Source organism: Melospiza melodia, chromosome 8 (genome assembly GCF_035770615.1).
Source record: "Melospiza melodia melodia isolate bMelMel2 chromosome 8, bMelMel2.pri, whole genome shotgun sequence".
Classification (NCBI taxonomy): domain Eukaryota; kingdom Metazoa; phylum Chordata; class Aves; order Passeriformes; family Passerellidae; genus Melospiza; species Melospiza melodia.
The window spans coordinates 20327556-20343782 of NC_086201.1; the positions used below are offsets into that span (position 1 = coordinate 20327556).

Genomic DNA, 16227 nt, shown 5'->3' on the forward strand with positions numbered 1-16227 from the left:
GGGCTGGGGCCGGGGGAGCGGCGCGGCGGGAAATGGCGGCCGGGCCGGGCTGAGCTGAGGGGACGGAGCTGCACCATGAGGCTGCTGCGCGCCCTTCTGCGCGGCGCTGCCCCGGGCAACATCCCGCAGCAGGTGGACTTCTACTCACGCTTCTCCCCCTCGCCGCTCTCCATGAAGCAATTTCTGGACTTCGGTGAGTCCTCGGCGAGACGCCCTCGACCGCTGCCCCTCCTCCCACAGGTGCCTGTGAGGAGCGGGACGGCCACGACCCCTCACCCCGTCAGCGCTGCCCGGCTGTTGCTTATCTGTTAATGCTGCGTTTCTGGCAGAAAAGGGCTCTGCTTCCTTCTGGGGCAAGGGAGCCCAGTGGCTCGTTCCCGGAGACCGCGACTGTGGCAAGGTTGAAATGTAGCTGAAAACTCCAGTTTTTGGCACCAGCAGGCTAGTTGGGTGTTCTCCTGCAGAGCCCGCAGTGGTGGGGAGAGGATGGGAACAGCTGTGACAACTGGTAGCGTTAGAGCAGTGACTCAGACAGGTGAGACTGGTTAAGGCTTCTGCTGAGCAGCACGCAGCCTTTTAAAGGCATCTGCCAAACACGTGAAGCGTTCAGCCTCGGCTGGCACGAGGGGCTGGAACAGTCATCACTGCTCTGTCACTTGGCCTGTGCCCTACAGAAACAGCTTAGCCAAATGTTGCCGATTTAGAAGGTGTGTGAGAAAAGGAACAGGATGCAGACACCGGGAGCCATCCTGGAGGTTTGGAATCTAGTCTTGAAACTGAGTAAATCAGTAACAGGATTCTCAATATTACACTCAGTGCCAAAACCACTTCTAATGCTTCCAGGTTTGACTGTCAGCTTGGAAAGAAAAGGGATCACAGGAATTGTTCTATTCTGCTTCAAAGCAAATAGAGAAAGGTTGTGTAAGTCACACTGAGACATCTTTTCAAAGCCTGAGGTTGGAACCATTCTATAGTATGTTCCGTTTCTGTACCCAAGGCACTTTGGTGTGCATACATGTTTACATGTTATATATTTAACTAGTCAATAGTTTCATGGCTTTTTATAGTTTTGCAAATAAAACCTAAGTGACAACTAATCCTAGAATCCAAGACTTTGTATAAGCAGGAAGACTTACAAACAAGATTTTCTCACAATTATCTGCTATCAGTTCATCCATCTATTCAATGTTTCACTTGTGCAATGAAATGTATCTGACATTTAAAACTCCAGATTCCTACAGGAACTTCACCATATGTTCTGTTGCCACTGTACTTTTAAGCAAAGAACCTTGCAATTCAGAGTTTGCTTTGACTTGTGTTATTTTACCATTACTGATAAAATGCTTACCATAAAATCAATGTTTATTTTCAAGGCACACTATATCCTTGTGTCAAAAGATAGGCTACTTTTTTGCTCTTAGTACCTGAACATAAGGTAAAAATAGTCTTGAAAACTTCTACAATATTTTTTTCCTCTCTTTTGCTTAAGGATTTAATCCTTACAGATTTAATCTTTAGAGATCTTTTACAGAGAGTAAAATCTAATAACAAAGACTGCAACACAGAGACAATACTTCTCTGTAAGACATTCTGTAGCCATTATAATCTGATGGTGTTTACTTTAAGGATTGTTTTTGCTCCTTTTGCAGGAGTGAGTCAAAGAGGAAATAATAAAATCTGGTAAAGCTAACTTAAAAAAATGAAATATTCTGTAAGCAAATTCAGGTCTGGTCTTGGGTTATAAGACCACAGTATTTTCTGTAGGAGTTTTATCCATTCTTTGCCTAGATATAGACTGTAGCTGCACATGGGAAGAGAGTAATTTTCCTGCTCTATACTGCCTTCCATATTTGACCCAAAATTGTAAAGATAAGGCCTTCAGATACAAAAACTATTTTGTGAAATGTAATTTTGTGAGTGTATGAGGCATTTAACAATTGCATTTACACTTTAATACCTCCAATCTGATTTGTTCTTGGAATTTTACCCAAGAAAAGGGAAAGGCCAGTAATAGTCATGCCTGTGCAATCTGAGTAGGGAGAAGAATGAAAGGTTTCTAGGCAGAGGTCTTGTGTAGACAGTGCCTAATGCTGGTAAGTGCCATTGTGGAGGAATTTCTTGTAAATTATTCACTTTTTTAATTAACTTACTTTCCTTCATCACTGTGTTTGAGTCTGCATGCTTTAAACTGCTCTATATGGTGAAGATTTTTCATGTTTAAGGCAGTCCCAGCTTCCTTTTTTCTTTCCTCATCCCTTCCTTTGATCTTCTTTCCCAACTTCCCCTTGCCAAATGGAAGGAGTGAACTGAGCAGTAACACAGGAGTTCATTTGTAGGAGATACATGTTGTGAAACACCAGACCTGAAGTACACACTCCACTGCAGCAGATGGGCAGGTTAGAAGTTCAGAAGCTGTTTATGTGACAGTCTTTAAGTCTAGAAAGAAGTCTGGCTGAGAATGAAGTGCAGCATTTCTTAGTCTCTTCCCCATGCTGCACTCTCTTTTCTCACCTAGGAAAACAAGCTTTGTGGGAGTACAAACAGGTCTTGATTTTAATAACCACATTTAATTGCCACCCCCACAGATGACACTTGTTCTTACAAAAGGACAGGTCAGTTATCGAAAGAGGCAGTATTTTCACTTCCAGCTTTTAAAAATGTAAAAATTTAAATGTATTAGTATCCTAATGGCTAAGCAGAGTAGCTGTCCTACTTTAATTTCTTTCTCACTATTCATGTGAATTTGTTCACCTGACTTCTGTTCCTGTAAGACTGAATTTAAACTATAACAGATTTAGTTGAATCTATTACTGATTGTATTTTCTGAAAGTGTTTGAGGATGAGTTATGGTAATTCACTAAGATCAGCGATGAAAAGCAGGGTGTATGGGACTATGATACTTTTCAAGCATCCTTCTCATAAATAGTTGCCTGTGTTGGTTTCATTTGCTTCTCTGACATGCTCAGAATGACATGTTGGATCAGTGCTGGTTAGAGTTTACTGCAAATAAAATGAACAATATACATGGATAGAAGCCATATTTAAAGTTGAACAGTATAGGTCTGTAACTGTTGCATTAGTTTCTGTTCATATCTTGAAGATTCTCATTACTGCAACAGGAAGGTTTCAGTATGCCATAGATTTTGAAATACAAGTGGGCTGCTGCCATGAAAGAAACAGCCTGGTGGAGTCTGCTTTGAAATCAAGGTATAGGCCTCTTATGCAAGAAATTAATTTTGTGCAGTTCTCTGCCATAGTATTGACTTCATTCTGATGTCACATTGGTCTTAGGGTCTGAAAATGCTTGTGAAAAGACCTCATTTATGTTTCTGCGACAAGAGCTGCCGGTGAGGTTGGCAAACATAATGAAGGAAATCAGCTTGCTTCCAGACAACCTCCTGAGAACACCTTCAGTTCAGCTGGTGCAGAGCTGGTAAGAACAGTGACATTCCATTCCTTGCAGGGTGACCTCCTGCAGATACACAGGTGGGAGGAAGTCACTCTCTTCTATTGAAAGGACTTTCATAGGCTTGGTGCATGAACATCATGTATTAATACTGAGATGCTAAATATACCAGTGTGATCAGAAACTAAATTTACAGATGTGGGAAAAAAGCATTAAGGAGCAATTAGAGAACCCCAAGGGAATTAAAAAATCATTAAGTATTTCACACACTCATGTATGAGGAATCATTTTTTTTATATAAAAAAATCCACCAGAAGAGTGTTTAATAGGGAACTTACCTTATAGTGAAGAAGCTAGTTGAAGAAAACAACAGAAGCAAACTAAGGTACAAAATGTTTCCAAAACATAACAGAAACCATTTACAAGACAGGTTATTGCAGACTGAGAGTAAAGGTATAGAAAATATGAAGAAAAAGCAATAGGAAATTCCCAAAGCCAAAACATAAAACAACAGAGAGAACATGGAAGTATTAAAGTAAAAAAGACATTATTTGAAAAGTAAAGTTTGCTTCCAAGTAAGGAACATAGGCATAAAGTTTTTAAAGATGAAAGCAAAACAAAGAGATTGCTTGGCAACTGCTAAAGGCACAAGGATTTCTGTAAAGGCTTTTAAAGTTATCTGCCAAAATCTGCCAGTAAGTGGGATTGACTAGATGACTGAATATGAAAAGAGCTATCAATGAAGATAGCTTAATGAATTCTTACTGAAACACAAATGCTTACATTCTCATGATACTAGATGACACTGATCAAATGGGAAATTAATTCCATTTGGGCAAATGCAAAGTAGAACACAGGGAAGAACCTCCTCTCCTGTGTGCTTGCTTCCTTACAATGGAAAAAGAAACGTTGATGCTGCTGGGAATATTTTTCTGCATATGTCAGTTGATGGCAAGAAGGAAAATAGTATTAGGAACTAAATAACCAATGGGTAGGAATATAATTGTACCACTGTGTTAGCCCATTATTCCCCTGAATTGCATGCAGCTCCATCCTGAACAGAAAAGACCAAGAGGGATAATCAAAGGGTTGGAACAATTTCTACGTGAGGAGAAACCAAATAGAATTCTTCAGCTTGGAAAATACGTATCTAAGGAAAGGGATGGCAGAAATACTTAAATCATGCACAAATGGAGAGATTTTTCTACTAACAGGAACACCCAGGGGCTGCAAATAAGTGATCCCCTACTGGGTTTAAACCACAAAGATGATATTTTATGCATTCTAATTAAATTGTGGTATGCATTGCTCTGGAAATTTTGGAAGAAAACATCATAAATGGATTCAAAGGAATCTAACAAAATTCACAGGGAAACAGGTAGAATGATTTGGAAAAATGCAACATTGGAAGTCCACAAACTGCTAACCGGAGAGATCTGGGGAGACATATTAGAATTGATCTTTATCCTCTTTGTTTCATTGAAAGGTATGTCCAAAGTCTTCAGGAGATTCTTGACTTTAAGGACAAAAGCTCAGAAGATTCAGGGACTGTTCAAAGGTAAAGCTTTGCTCTCACATATATCTTGTTAATATTGTATTGGAGAATTGGCAGAAAAACAGTAGCTGAAATAAAATTTCCTATCTCAAATCTTTACAGAAGAATTGCAGCAATGTCATCCCCTGTCCCTAAAGGAGGGTACATTAAACCAGGAAATTAAGCACTTCAGCATAATGTCATTCTGCAGAATGCTCTGGTCTGTCCTGGCTGACCAGAAGTGCCATTTGACAGGCATGGGTTGTTCTGCATGAAAACAGCACAGTTTTCTCTTTCTCTTGGTTGAATCAAGATAATAAATAAATAATAATTTTATAAACATTCAAAATAGTGGATTACTGATTGTTTCAATGCTAGTCACCTGAAATGTGCTGTAAAACACTGACCTGCCTTCTTACTGCAGCAGGCAGATGTGATATTTTTGTAAGTCTTCATTTTTGTAGACAGGCACTGTTTGCTGGAGGATGAATTTCCCTTGAAAGTGAAATAGTAACAATGAATTCATTTTAGTTTTACAGACACTGTGATAAAAATCCGGAATCGCCACAATGATGTCATTCCTACGATGGCTCAAGGAGTGATAGAATACAAGGAGAGCTTTGGCATTGATCCAGTCACCTCCCAGAACGTGCAGTATTTCTTAGACCGCTTCTACATGAGTCGCATTTCAATCAGAATGCTCCTTAATCAACACTGTAAGTGTTGAAAGGAGGGCAAATGATGTCTGTACCATGTCAGCTGTATTTTCCTTTAAGTGCTTAATATGTACTAAGGTGCCACTTAGGAGTATACTATTTGCCTTGCCATTTATAACTCATTCTTCATACAATTCCTAAAATATTTATTAATAGTACGCTTTTCAGTATGGTGAGGACTGAAATTATAGATTGTCTGTAAATTTTTATTTAGCAAAATGGAAGACACAAACTAAAATTATAAAGTTACACTGGATATTAAATTATGTTTTCTTTTTTGGCAGCTTTACTGTTTGGTGGGAAAATTAATCCAGCTCATCCAAAACATATTGGAAGCATCGATCCTAACTGCAATGTTGTTGAAGTTATTAAAGGTAAATTCAGATGATAAGAATCCTGAAAACTTACATGGGAGTCCGTCCTAAGAGTAAATACACATCCCAATATGCATGTATTGTTTTGTTCTTGCCTACCAGGAGCAGAAGTTTTATTGGACATGAAATACAATTTTGTTTCTTTTTCCTATAAATGCAGTTTTTCTGAAAAGTACAAATCTCCCTGACAGTGCACAGTACTTTTAAAAATTTTATTTTTGTAGATTCTAAAGGAGAAAAAGAAAATGTAACTTCCTGTGTTCTTTATTATAGATGGCTATGAAAATGCCAAGAGCCTTTGTGATTTATATTACATGAGCTCTCCAGAACTTATCCTTGAAGAGTTGAATTGTAAGTGAATGTGGACAAGGCATACTCTTGAACATCATGATGGCTTCTTCCAAAGGAGCTGGTGGTGAAATGTTCTGCTTTTCACATAGTTCATGTGTTCTCTGTATCTACTGGGTTTTTTTTAAATCTGGCAGAATGCTTTCCCCATTCCTCCCTTTAATCAGAAAACTGACATGAGTAGAAGTTTTTGATTCTACAGCTGTTGATACAACAAATTTTAGCAGGCTCCTTCCCTTGCTAAGATTTCATGTTTCTTCACCTGACATTACTGCATCTCACCCTCTCTGCATTTCTTGTGACACATTAAAGATTTATACAAGACTTTCTGTTCCATCTTTGTGATACCTATGGGGAGGTTGTTTGAAAACATGATATGATATGCCCTACTCAGTGATCCCATAGTCGGTTTTAAGATTAATTTCTAAAGCAGCAAGCAACATTTGAAAATCTTGATTATGACTTTTGATTAACATGCAATTTTTCAAAAGATTTCTGTTTAAATTTTCCTTCTTTAAATTTAACAATACAAATTCACATTCTGAATTACTGTGGGAATGAATAAAGACATCTCATTTGCCATTTAGTTATTTGCACTCTCTTCTCTCCAGCTAAATCACCAGGACAGCCTATGCAAGTGGTGTATGTGCCATCACATCTCTATCACATGGTTTTTGAACTTTTCAAGGTCTGTGCACTTACCATTAATTACACAATTCTTTCCTACATCTTTGTTTACTGAGACTGTATTGCTTTGACTTTTCAAACTGATTCTAGATCACAGTGTATTTTTGCAAGTGCAAACTTATTGCCATTTGACTGCAGCAACACAGCTGCCCTGTACTATTAGAGAAACAATAATTGCATAGAAAATGAACAGCTTTGGAAGAGGTATCTCTTTAACCCAGCCACTGAATACCTTCTGAATAGACAGCTTAAATCTTAAAATGTATGAAGACATTAGTTAATGAAGCAAGTTAGATATACCATAAATTTGTATTTTTCAATCTGGTAGAATACGTAACATGTCCTACAGACCTTTCTCCAGCGGTTTAGTCCTAGAATTTTCTTGAACTTTGTGCCATATTGCATGTGCTATGTGCATTATAAAGAATTCTAGAACACAAATGCTGTACGTTAAACTATTCACGTTTCTGTTAAAAAATTAAATATTCGAAGTCTTAATATTCTAATAAACTAAATATATACTGATACTGAATAAACTAGGAATATAAAAAACCCATTCTCAACCAATATACATTTGTTCTGATTCTTAAATACATGATAAAAATAACTACTAAATGATATTTTAAGTTAATATACAAAGTGAATAGGATTTAAGTTGTACTTGGAAATTACAGAATGCAATGAGAGCCACCATGGAACATCATGCTGATCGAGGCATTTATCCTGCAATTCATGTACAAATCACGTTGGGAAATGAGGATTTAACAGTGAAGGTACTCTTTTTTTTTTACTAGTCTGAAAGTTATTTTGATTAGGATTTTCCTTTCCTGTCATGAGCAGCATATTAGTAACTTGAGCTGGTGATCTGGTTCCATCAATAGATTGTATGTGATGACGTTTGTAAGTGAAAAACCCTTATGGGATTTCACATACTGCCTCGTGAAGAGGCTGCAGTCACACTGAGGGCTCTGCAATAGCATCCTGCACTTGCTTGTGTCTTGCCTAGCTTAGAAGCAACCATGACTAAAGTAGCATCTTTATACAATTGTAACATCAACATTTTCTAAGCGACAATGACAGAGCTATACAGGTTTGAAAGAACTGAAGAAAGGGAAATATATATTGTATATTCCACACAAAACAAACCTCCTGAAGTACAGTTTGCAGCTTCTTTTTTCTGTACAACACCCATCTTTGATTTCAAAGACCAGCTGCAAGCACTGTGTTTTTCATAGGTCTAACTAAACTGGAGTAAAATAACTCCTTTGACTTACTCCTTCAAGTAATAGATTTTAGTAAATGATATTTAAATATGGCAGTATTCTTGAGGAATAAAGATAAAATACACAGAGAACCTAGCATTTGCCAAAAGGTATAGATAGTGACTTCAGACAAAAGTGTGATGAACAAGATAAAAGTAATGCACAATTCAAGCAGAATTTCCTTTTCTCCAAGAGACTATGAATGCTTCTTATGGCAGTATTTTATTTAATGGTTTGAATAAAGGATGAAAGGGAAGGATTCATTACTCTTTGGTCATTGTTGAAGATGAGAATTAAAAGAAAATCTGTAACTTAGTAGGAAAATCTGTAACTTACACCTTCAAATAATATTTTACCGTAATTTTTTCTGGCTTATTGCTTGAGAGAAGCTGTCTTTTATAAAAATATATTCGGGGATATAAAGCTAAATGCTCCTTCTTGTTGCAGATGAGTGACCGTGGTGGTGGTGTTCCTATGAGGAAAATTGACAGACTGTTCAACTATATGTATTCAACAGCACCACGTCCTCGTGTTGAGACATCACGAGCTACACCTTTGGTATGCAAGATTTTATACCATGGCATCCTGGATAGGTCTAATTGTCACAAAAACCATTTAGCTAAAGCTATGAAATGCTAATTTTATAGATATTGCATTGAGTAATATTTGAATTTTACTTAATTTAAGCTTAATTAAAGTATTTTTCAAAAAATAACTGAAAAATGGCATAAAATACCAAAAATTATTTAAATTTGTTCAAGATTCTCTTTTTCTCTACTAAACCTAAAAACCAGCCACCTCAAGCAGAATACTTAGCTATGCTGTACAATCCAGTGAGAGCAGGATTCAGAATTATATTTGTAGCCACCGAATGAAAGGAAGAATAATTGTAGCAGTGACTTTAGATCAAGGCCATAGTTAATTCGTATTGTGTAGTCAATTGTACCAACCCCTAGCAAGGATGAAGGTACATAGATGTGAGAGGGCATATGAAGAATCCTCTTTAGTCTCATGTGAGTGTAATAAATGAGCAAGAAATGAAGCCTAAGCTCTCAGAAATTAGAATCTCTGAACAGCTTTCCTGTATTTATTCTCCCACCTTGCATCATTTAAAAATGTATGCAGTTCTGCATGTAGATGACTCTGCAACTTACTAACATGAGATCTTTACAGAGGAGTGTCGTGTACACTCACTGAGATTACCTCTAAAATGTAAACATAAATTACTATTTAAACAAAATATTTAGTATTTAAACAAAAAAAATCACACTTAACACTTATGGGCTCTGTCCTGCTACTGCAGCCAGGGCTTGGCAGAATTTCAGTATAAGCTGCAAAGTCACAGATGTAGTGTCTTGAACCTTTTTTATATATTCTGATGATGGTGTGTATTTGACTTAAGAACTCTGAGTACTTAAGATTAGGAGCTCCATGCATGTGGTGCAGACACACAGCAGTGTGTTCTCCAATGGCATCTCTTCAAAAAGCTGCCATAATGCAAGAAGTGTTACCTACCAGTCCTGCCTGACAAAGGAATCAAAACAGTTTTCTCATAATCACATTCATGCATTCTTCTGGTTTTGGGGTATATAATAGCTTGGGGGAGGGCATAATAGTTAACACCTGAACTCCTGTTACTGTCAAACATCATGCTTAGTTTGTCTATTTTACCTATTAAGTTTAAACAGAAAATGCTGCTGATTAATGCAATTAATGGAAGTGTTTTCTCCTGATCAGGCTGGATTTGGTTATGGCTTACCCATATCACGTCTGTATGCACAGTACTTCCAAGGAGACCTGAAACTGTATTCCTTAGAAGGCTATGGTACAGATGCAGTTATTTACATCAAGGTATGATGTAACATTCTACTCTATCAGCAGCTTTAATCTGAACTGCTAATGGAACTCCTTGTTCTGTTATGGTAACTTCAATTAAAAAGAATCATCAGCTAGAGCCTTTTCTCCTTACAGGCCTTATCAACAGAATCAATTGAAAGACTCCCTGTATACAACAAAGCAGCCTGGAAACATTATAAAGCAAACCATGAAGCTGATGACTGGTGTGTGCCAAGCAGTGAGCCAAAGGACATGACCACTTTTCGGAGTATGTAGCTTTTTCCTCAGCAGCTCCTAAGTAGGTTTGTCTGTAAAGGGAATTTAGAAGACCTGATTTATGATTTTGAGCCACTTCTGGTATGTGAAAGTAATTCTAAATTTGAGTGTAACGAGGCTTTTCTGAAATAAAAGAACAACAGCCACCAAAACCCCCAAACATGCACATATAAAAAAAGGTCATACTTCATTTGTTTCACTTTCTATTTATGACTGCTTTCAGAGCTAAGTCAAAGGAGCAATATATTGGTTTTTATAGGGATCAATGCCACAGCTATCACATCCGGTATTAATTTGTATTATTTAAAAATAATTTTATTAGAAAAACTATTAAAAAAGCTCACTGGAACATTCTTCCATTATAAAATTCTACAGATTAATGAAAAATTTGTGTAAGAAATACTGAGCTCATTGCTATACCTTTGAAACTGTATGGCACTTTCTTTTATCTTAAGCATGCTGAAGCTTAATTTTGCAAAGTTAGATATGTTGCCTACATACACTGCCTACATCAAGGTGGTGTTTTCAGCTGTAGAAATCACACCTCTGTAGGGACAAAAGTTTTTTAAAAGTGTTTTTAACTTCTACTACTGGTATAATGTATCTCAGGTATGTGGTGGCATCAGTTTTATTTCTTTGGTTGTAATGTGAATATATAATAGATGTGAAAAACTTACTTTACCCTGATCATTGTGAATTAAAAACAGCATTGGCTTGTGTACAGTAGAGAAATGTTAGTCTTGCATTTGCTATATTTCTATAGGTCATACCAAAATGCAGTATCAACATTCTAGCCTCTGTAAGATCTCAGAGTTGGGTATGTCAGGTACAGCTGTAAATGAAACTATTTTAATAAACAGATTCTTAAAATTTGTCTGTAATAGGGCATCTCTATTACTTTGACAGTATAAACTGCCTTCTCAGGAGTAAGTAAAGTAAGTAAATTAACAGTTTTTGAAAATACCTAAAATACCTTTGCATTTGTGATATGCTTCTGGCCTCGTCTTTGTAGTAACTGGAAGTCACATTATAACATAAACGTGATAACCAGAATATGTTAATCAAAGACAAATCAGAACATAAAGGGGAAGAGAGAGAGGGGAATGAATCTTACATTTCAGATAAAGTCCTTCCAATTAAGAATTCAACTTAACACCTACTATATGAGCTTTGTTCAAATCATATACATCTGTGTTGCACCTCAATCCCTGTCATTCCTGAGCATTTTTGGAGGGATGCAGTTAAAGCCATTGGGAACCAATCTTTTCTCAGTTAATTAAACTGCATGTAATTCCGTGGGTTTTGTTCTGCAGCAGACATGCATACTCCATCTCAGAAACAATAGGCCTAGCTTTTGCTAGTTTACTATCTCTGTGCAGAGCAAAAGGTGAGATACCACAAGTGAAGGGGATAGGTAGGATGTTGGAAATTGAAGTCATGCTACTCTAGTTGCAGCCGAGCGAGATTCAAGATTTATCACCTGCTATTTCCCTAGCCAAGTTCTGCAAAACAACAAAAGGGTTTATACCCTGGTTAAGCTACTGTAGGTATCTTTAATAGAAGTGCATTACAGACTGGGCTGTGTACAGTTAAACTGACAGTCTGAGGGAGTATTATTTTGTCTTAATTGCCACGAGATCAGCAGGGTTACCTATTCCACTCAAGCCTGTGGGCACCTTGAGGCCCCTATTCTTCCTTGTAAGGATGCGAGTTGATAACTGGCACACCTTTCAGTCTGTAGGGCTACAAGTGAGGAGAACCAAGAGCTGTTCTCTTCTCTGGCCCTGCAACAGGATGTGAGAAATGCCACACAGTGTAAAATGGGGCCTGTACGAATGCTGGCAGGGACACTTGCAGCTATTGCTTTTGCTAAACTAAAGCTGAAAGTTACAGCAAGGGCTTTTAAAAAATCAGGTCTGAAGCTGAGCATTCTAGCCTTTAAACCTTTTAACTAACTAAACTGATTTTAGTAACATCAGACAACTACAAGCAGTGTTTCTGAAGAAAAGCTAACAGTTTGTTTTCTGCAAAGTCTATAAAGTATTTTAGATATTACTGTAATAAAGTCTCTTTCATGTTCTCAGCTAACTACCAATTGAATTCTGATTACCAGAGCAACTTGCTGTATAATTATATTTGTAGTTATCTCTTTGCCTGGAACCCCAAACGACTGTGGTGAAAACACAAATGCATCGTGGTTTGATTTACAATATTTAATCATAGTTAAAAGTTATGAACTTAGGTAACTTTTGCTTTAAATAGAAGTGCAGAAGACAACTTTTGTGTTTAGTGTTTTCATAACTTTACCGAAGTCATTGTAAGCACACTGGTTAAGTTGAAGTGAATCACTACAGAAAAGTAGTATACTATCAAAATGCTGAGATTAATAGTTTTGTATGCAAATTAGCTCAGTCTTGCAGTGTAAAGTTAATCTTGGTCTGTGTTAATTTTTTGAAAGAATTGCTGCATCTATTCATTAAAACTATTGTGAAAATGAAACTCTGTTGGGTGATTGTGTAGCTTGGAAATGAGCTTGTTCAGTGCATCCAGCCCTCTTGTTCAATATCCGCCAGATGTTGAACGCTGTGGGCTCTGATAATCAGTGTTCTCATGCTCAGCTGCCAGGGGAGTTTATCATCCCTCCTTACCTGTCACAGCTCTGCACACAGGGAAACTTCTGAAACCATCATTTTCACCAGTCTCCTTCAGGAGAAAATCTTCCCAGGGTGCAACAGTATGCTTAAAGAAAAAAGGTAATATGGGATTCTAGCATATTCTGTGTTCTAGGTATGAAAACACTCAGCTTTCTTGACTGAATTAATTAAATGGTGGTTTTACGTGGGAGATCCTGAGCATTTGATGATTCCATACTTCTAACTCCTTTCTCTTTCATCAGTAGGGCAGCATTCCTCTTTGGTTCAAGGTCTGTAAGTTTGGCATACAACTCAAATCTACTGTAAACAAAGTAAATAAGTTAAATCTTGACCAAATAATGCATAAAACTGAAATATAATATCTTTTAAAAAGTATTTATTACCAAGATTTTCAAACTTTATTTTGGAAATGCTTAGTGTGCAGAAGCATTTCCACGCAGTCCTTTTGCTGAAATTCTTAAGACATTTATACAAAAAAATAATAAATGTGAAACACCAACAGTGAAGTTCATTCATTTAATTAAAATGAAAAACAGTCCATAGATTTAAAGGAGAACTTGGTCCACATAAACAAGCTATGTAAGTTTTGTTCTAGTCCATTCTAGGGTGGAATTGATATTTAATCTAGTCTATGTTTCTGGAATAATCTAAATTAGGAAGTGTTCTTGTAGTATGTCTAGAAAATAGTATGTAAATATACAAAACACCAAGTCATGTTCTAAGCTATGTCAAGAATCAAATCCTCCTTTAAAGAGAAATAATCTGTAGTCTACAACTGAACATTTAAATACAAGGCAGAAACCCAGGGTGTCAGTAATAATTTTTCCTACAATTCTTCCCTCAGTATTTGAAGTCTGAAAAACAGTATTGTTTAAAATTAGCAAATATATAAATTTGGTCCGCAAAAAATCTTGTCGCATGTAGAAAAGAGAAATACATGTATTGCAAATTGATCTTATTCATAGCATAAATCTATAAAACTATGTATTATTTAGGAAAAATAGGTTAAAAAGGATCTTATTTATAGGCTTAAACCTTGTCCCAACACCATATGGGTAGTGTACAGAAAACTTAGTATTATGCTTAGGATCCGTAGTTTGTGAAAACTACTTAGTATTTCTTGTTATTTTCTCAGTAAATTGCAACACATAGAATTGAAAAATGATATGCTACTAAAGTGAACTTTGAATGAAGTTCTGGAAGTAAAAGAATTAAAATAATCCTAAATTCCAAATACATGCTTTCTTTTTAAATTAATTTGACATTACCATTTCTTAAACTTAATTTTTACTATACATCTTTAGTGGCAACAGATAAACAGACTGTCACAGACTGAATTTGTTGGCAGGATTTTTCTATTGTCCCTCTATCACCTTTAACTCTATCAAATGCTAGCTGACTAATAATGGAAAGATTTTTAAAACAGTATTCTACTTTTCACAAACATTGATTTAATGAAAAGGGCATATGACACCTTAGAAGCAGAAATATTACTTAAGGCAGAAAGTTAAATTATTGTCCATTAGTACAGGCAGAGTCAACTAGAAATAAAAATACTGAAAACATTATTTCATTTTGCTGGGCTGTAATGGGGAGGGACCACAATTAAAAGTAAAAAACCACCTACCACGTTGAACTGTTGAACTGTTGCACTTTCCCTCCTCCCTCAATTGTACAATTATATACAAATCTGCTGAACTTCCTCCAGTTTAGGCAAGTCTGCACTAAAATAAAATGGTCATTTTAGCAGCTTGATTCAAGAGTGGCCACAACTCTGCCAGTCTTGCGAACTTCTTTCTCCTTCTTTTGAACCTTTTCCTTCTGCTTTTCCAGTTTTTCCTGTGTTTTTCTAATATCCTTAATTTTTTTCTTTATTGTTGATCGGTCATTTTGACTGGTAACTCCCAAAGCCTTTGAAGGAGGAAAACAAAACAAAACCTCATCAGTAATTTTTTTCAACAGCACTGTTATCAATGCTTGTGCATTAACAGTATAAGAAAGTGTTATCCACCTTTCGACAAGATAGTCTGTTTATTTGAAAAATAAAGACTCAGGGCCACAGAAACACTGCAAATAATCATCTGGGTGACAAGATAGGTAAGAAAACCAAGGCTAGCTCTTCAGTTGTAAAATAACAATTTCATGTTGCATTTTACAAACATGTAAACCCCTGGGAATTCCCAGAAAATAGCATCATTTGTTTTAGTGTCCAGATATTTTCCTAGCTCTTTTTGCACACGAGGAATTTTTACTCGGTAACAACTCTGTGATTTTGCAGGCCTTTAAGGCGCATTATTAGGAGGCGGCTCAGGAGGCGGCCGGCAGGTGGCAGCAGCGATCCCTCACCCGCCCGGCGCCAGGCGCGCACGGAGCTCCGGGCACAGCGCCCACGGCCCCGCGGCTGGCCGGGACAGCACTGACAGGCCAGCCACTGCTATCTTCCTGTGCCCACGCGATTTTCTAAAGCAGGACATTTCGTGTTACATGTCTGTTTAAAATGCAGGCATATTTTGGAGGCTGAAGTTAGAACACCTTTTTTCCCCCCTAAGCTCCTCAAGTTCTGCTATTAATCATTAATAATAATTTGCCTTACGCCAGAGCTGACCAATGAACTTCTTCTAGCTGCACATCTTGCCTGTCCATAACACAGTCTCATAATCTAACAAGAAAGAAAAACTGCAGAAATTTACCAGAACTATAAGGGATACATACATACTACAGCTTCCAGGTGCAATATGGCAAGAAAAAACTTGAAACATTTTAAATGTCATCAGATAGGATTTCAGCCTTCCCATTTGAAGAGGAAATATTGAAGAAACGGATTTCTAAAACGGGATCCTGCAATTCTATTTCAATTGGCCAGAACTTGTTTTGGTATGACCTTAGTTGAGTTTGGTGACAGATGTATCAAGACTCCTTGGACAAATATGCTTCCTTTCATTTCCTCAAGGAAGCAATATTTGTTATTTTTCTGACTGTAAAGAGCCTTTAATTTTACAATCAATTACTAATTACCATCTAACTATACAGTCTCCAAGTATTTCAGAAGCAACTCAAAATAAAATAACAAGAGCGAGTAACTGTCCCTTAAAAAGCCACAGAACCAGGAAATTTGACTTTGTAAGTTAAAAATA

General features: G+C 37.0%; 2 protein-coding genes across 4 annotated transcripts in view; one reads left to right on the forward strand and one right to left on the reverse strand.

Moving 5' to 3' along the window:
• The first annotated feature begins 16 nt into the window (after positions 1-16).
• PDK1 (pyruvate dehydrogenase kinase 1) lies at positions 17-12938 on the forward strand. The gene is made up of 11 exons (XM_063162149.1): positions 17-193; positions 3292-3433; positions 4893-4964; positions 5472-5656; positions 5941-6030; positions 6304-6381; positions 6990-7066; positions 7740-7838; positions 8775-8885; positions 10065-10178; positions 10299-12938. The coding sequence occupies exons 1-11, from the start codon at positions 76-78 to the stop codon at positions 10437-10439; spliced, it is 1227 nt and encodes a 408-aa protein (XP_063018219.1). The 5' UTR covers positions 17-75; the 3' UTR covers positions 10440-12938.
• A 657-nt stretch (positions 12939-13595) lies between these two features.
• The window catches only part of LOC134421341 (neurabin-1-like), a 41238-nt gene continuing 38606 nt past the window's right edge, over positions 13596-16227 (reverse strand). For all 3 annotated transcript variants that reach the window (XM_063162147.1, XM_063162148.1, XM_063162145.1), the window contains one exon: positions 13596-15004. In XM_063162147.1, coding sequence (XP_063018217.1) covers positions 14837-15004 — 168 coding nt within the window. In that variant the 3' untranslated portion in view covers positions 13596-14836. The remainder of the gene's footprint in view (positions 15005-16227) is intronic.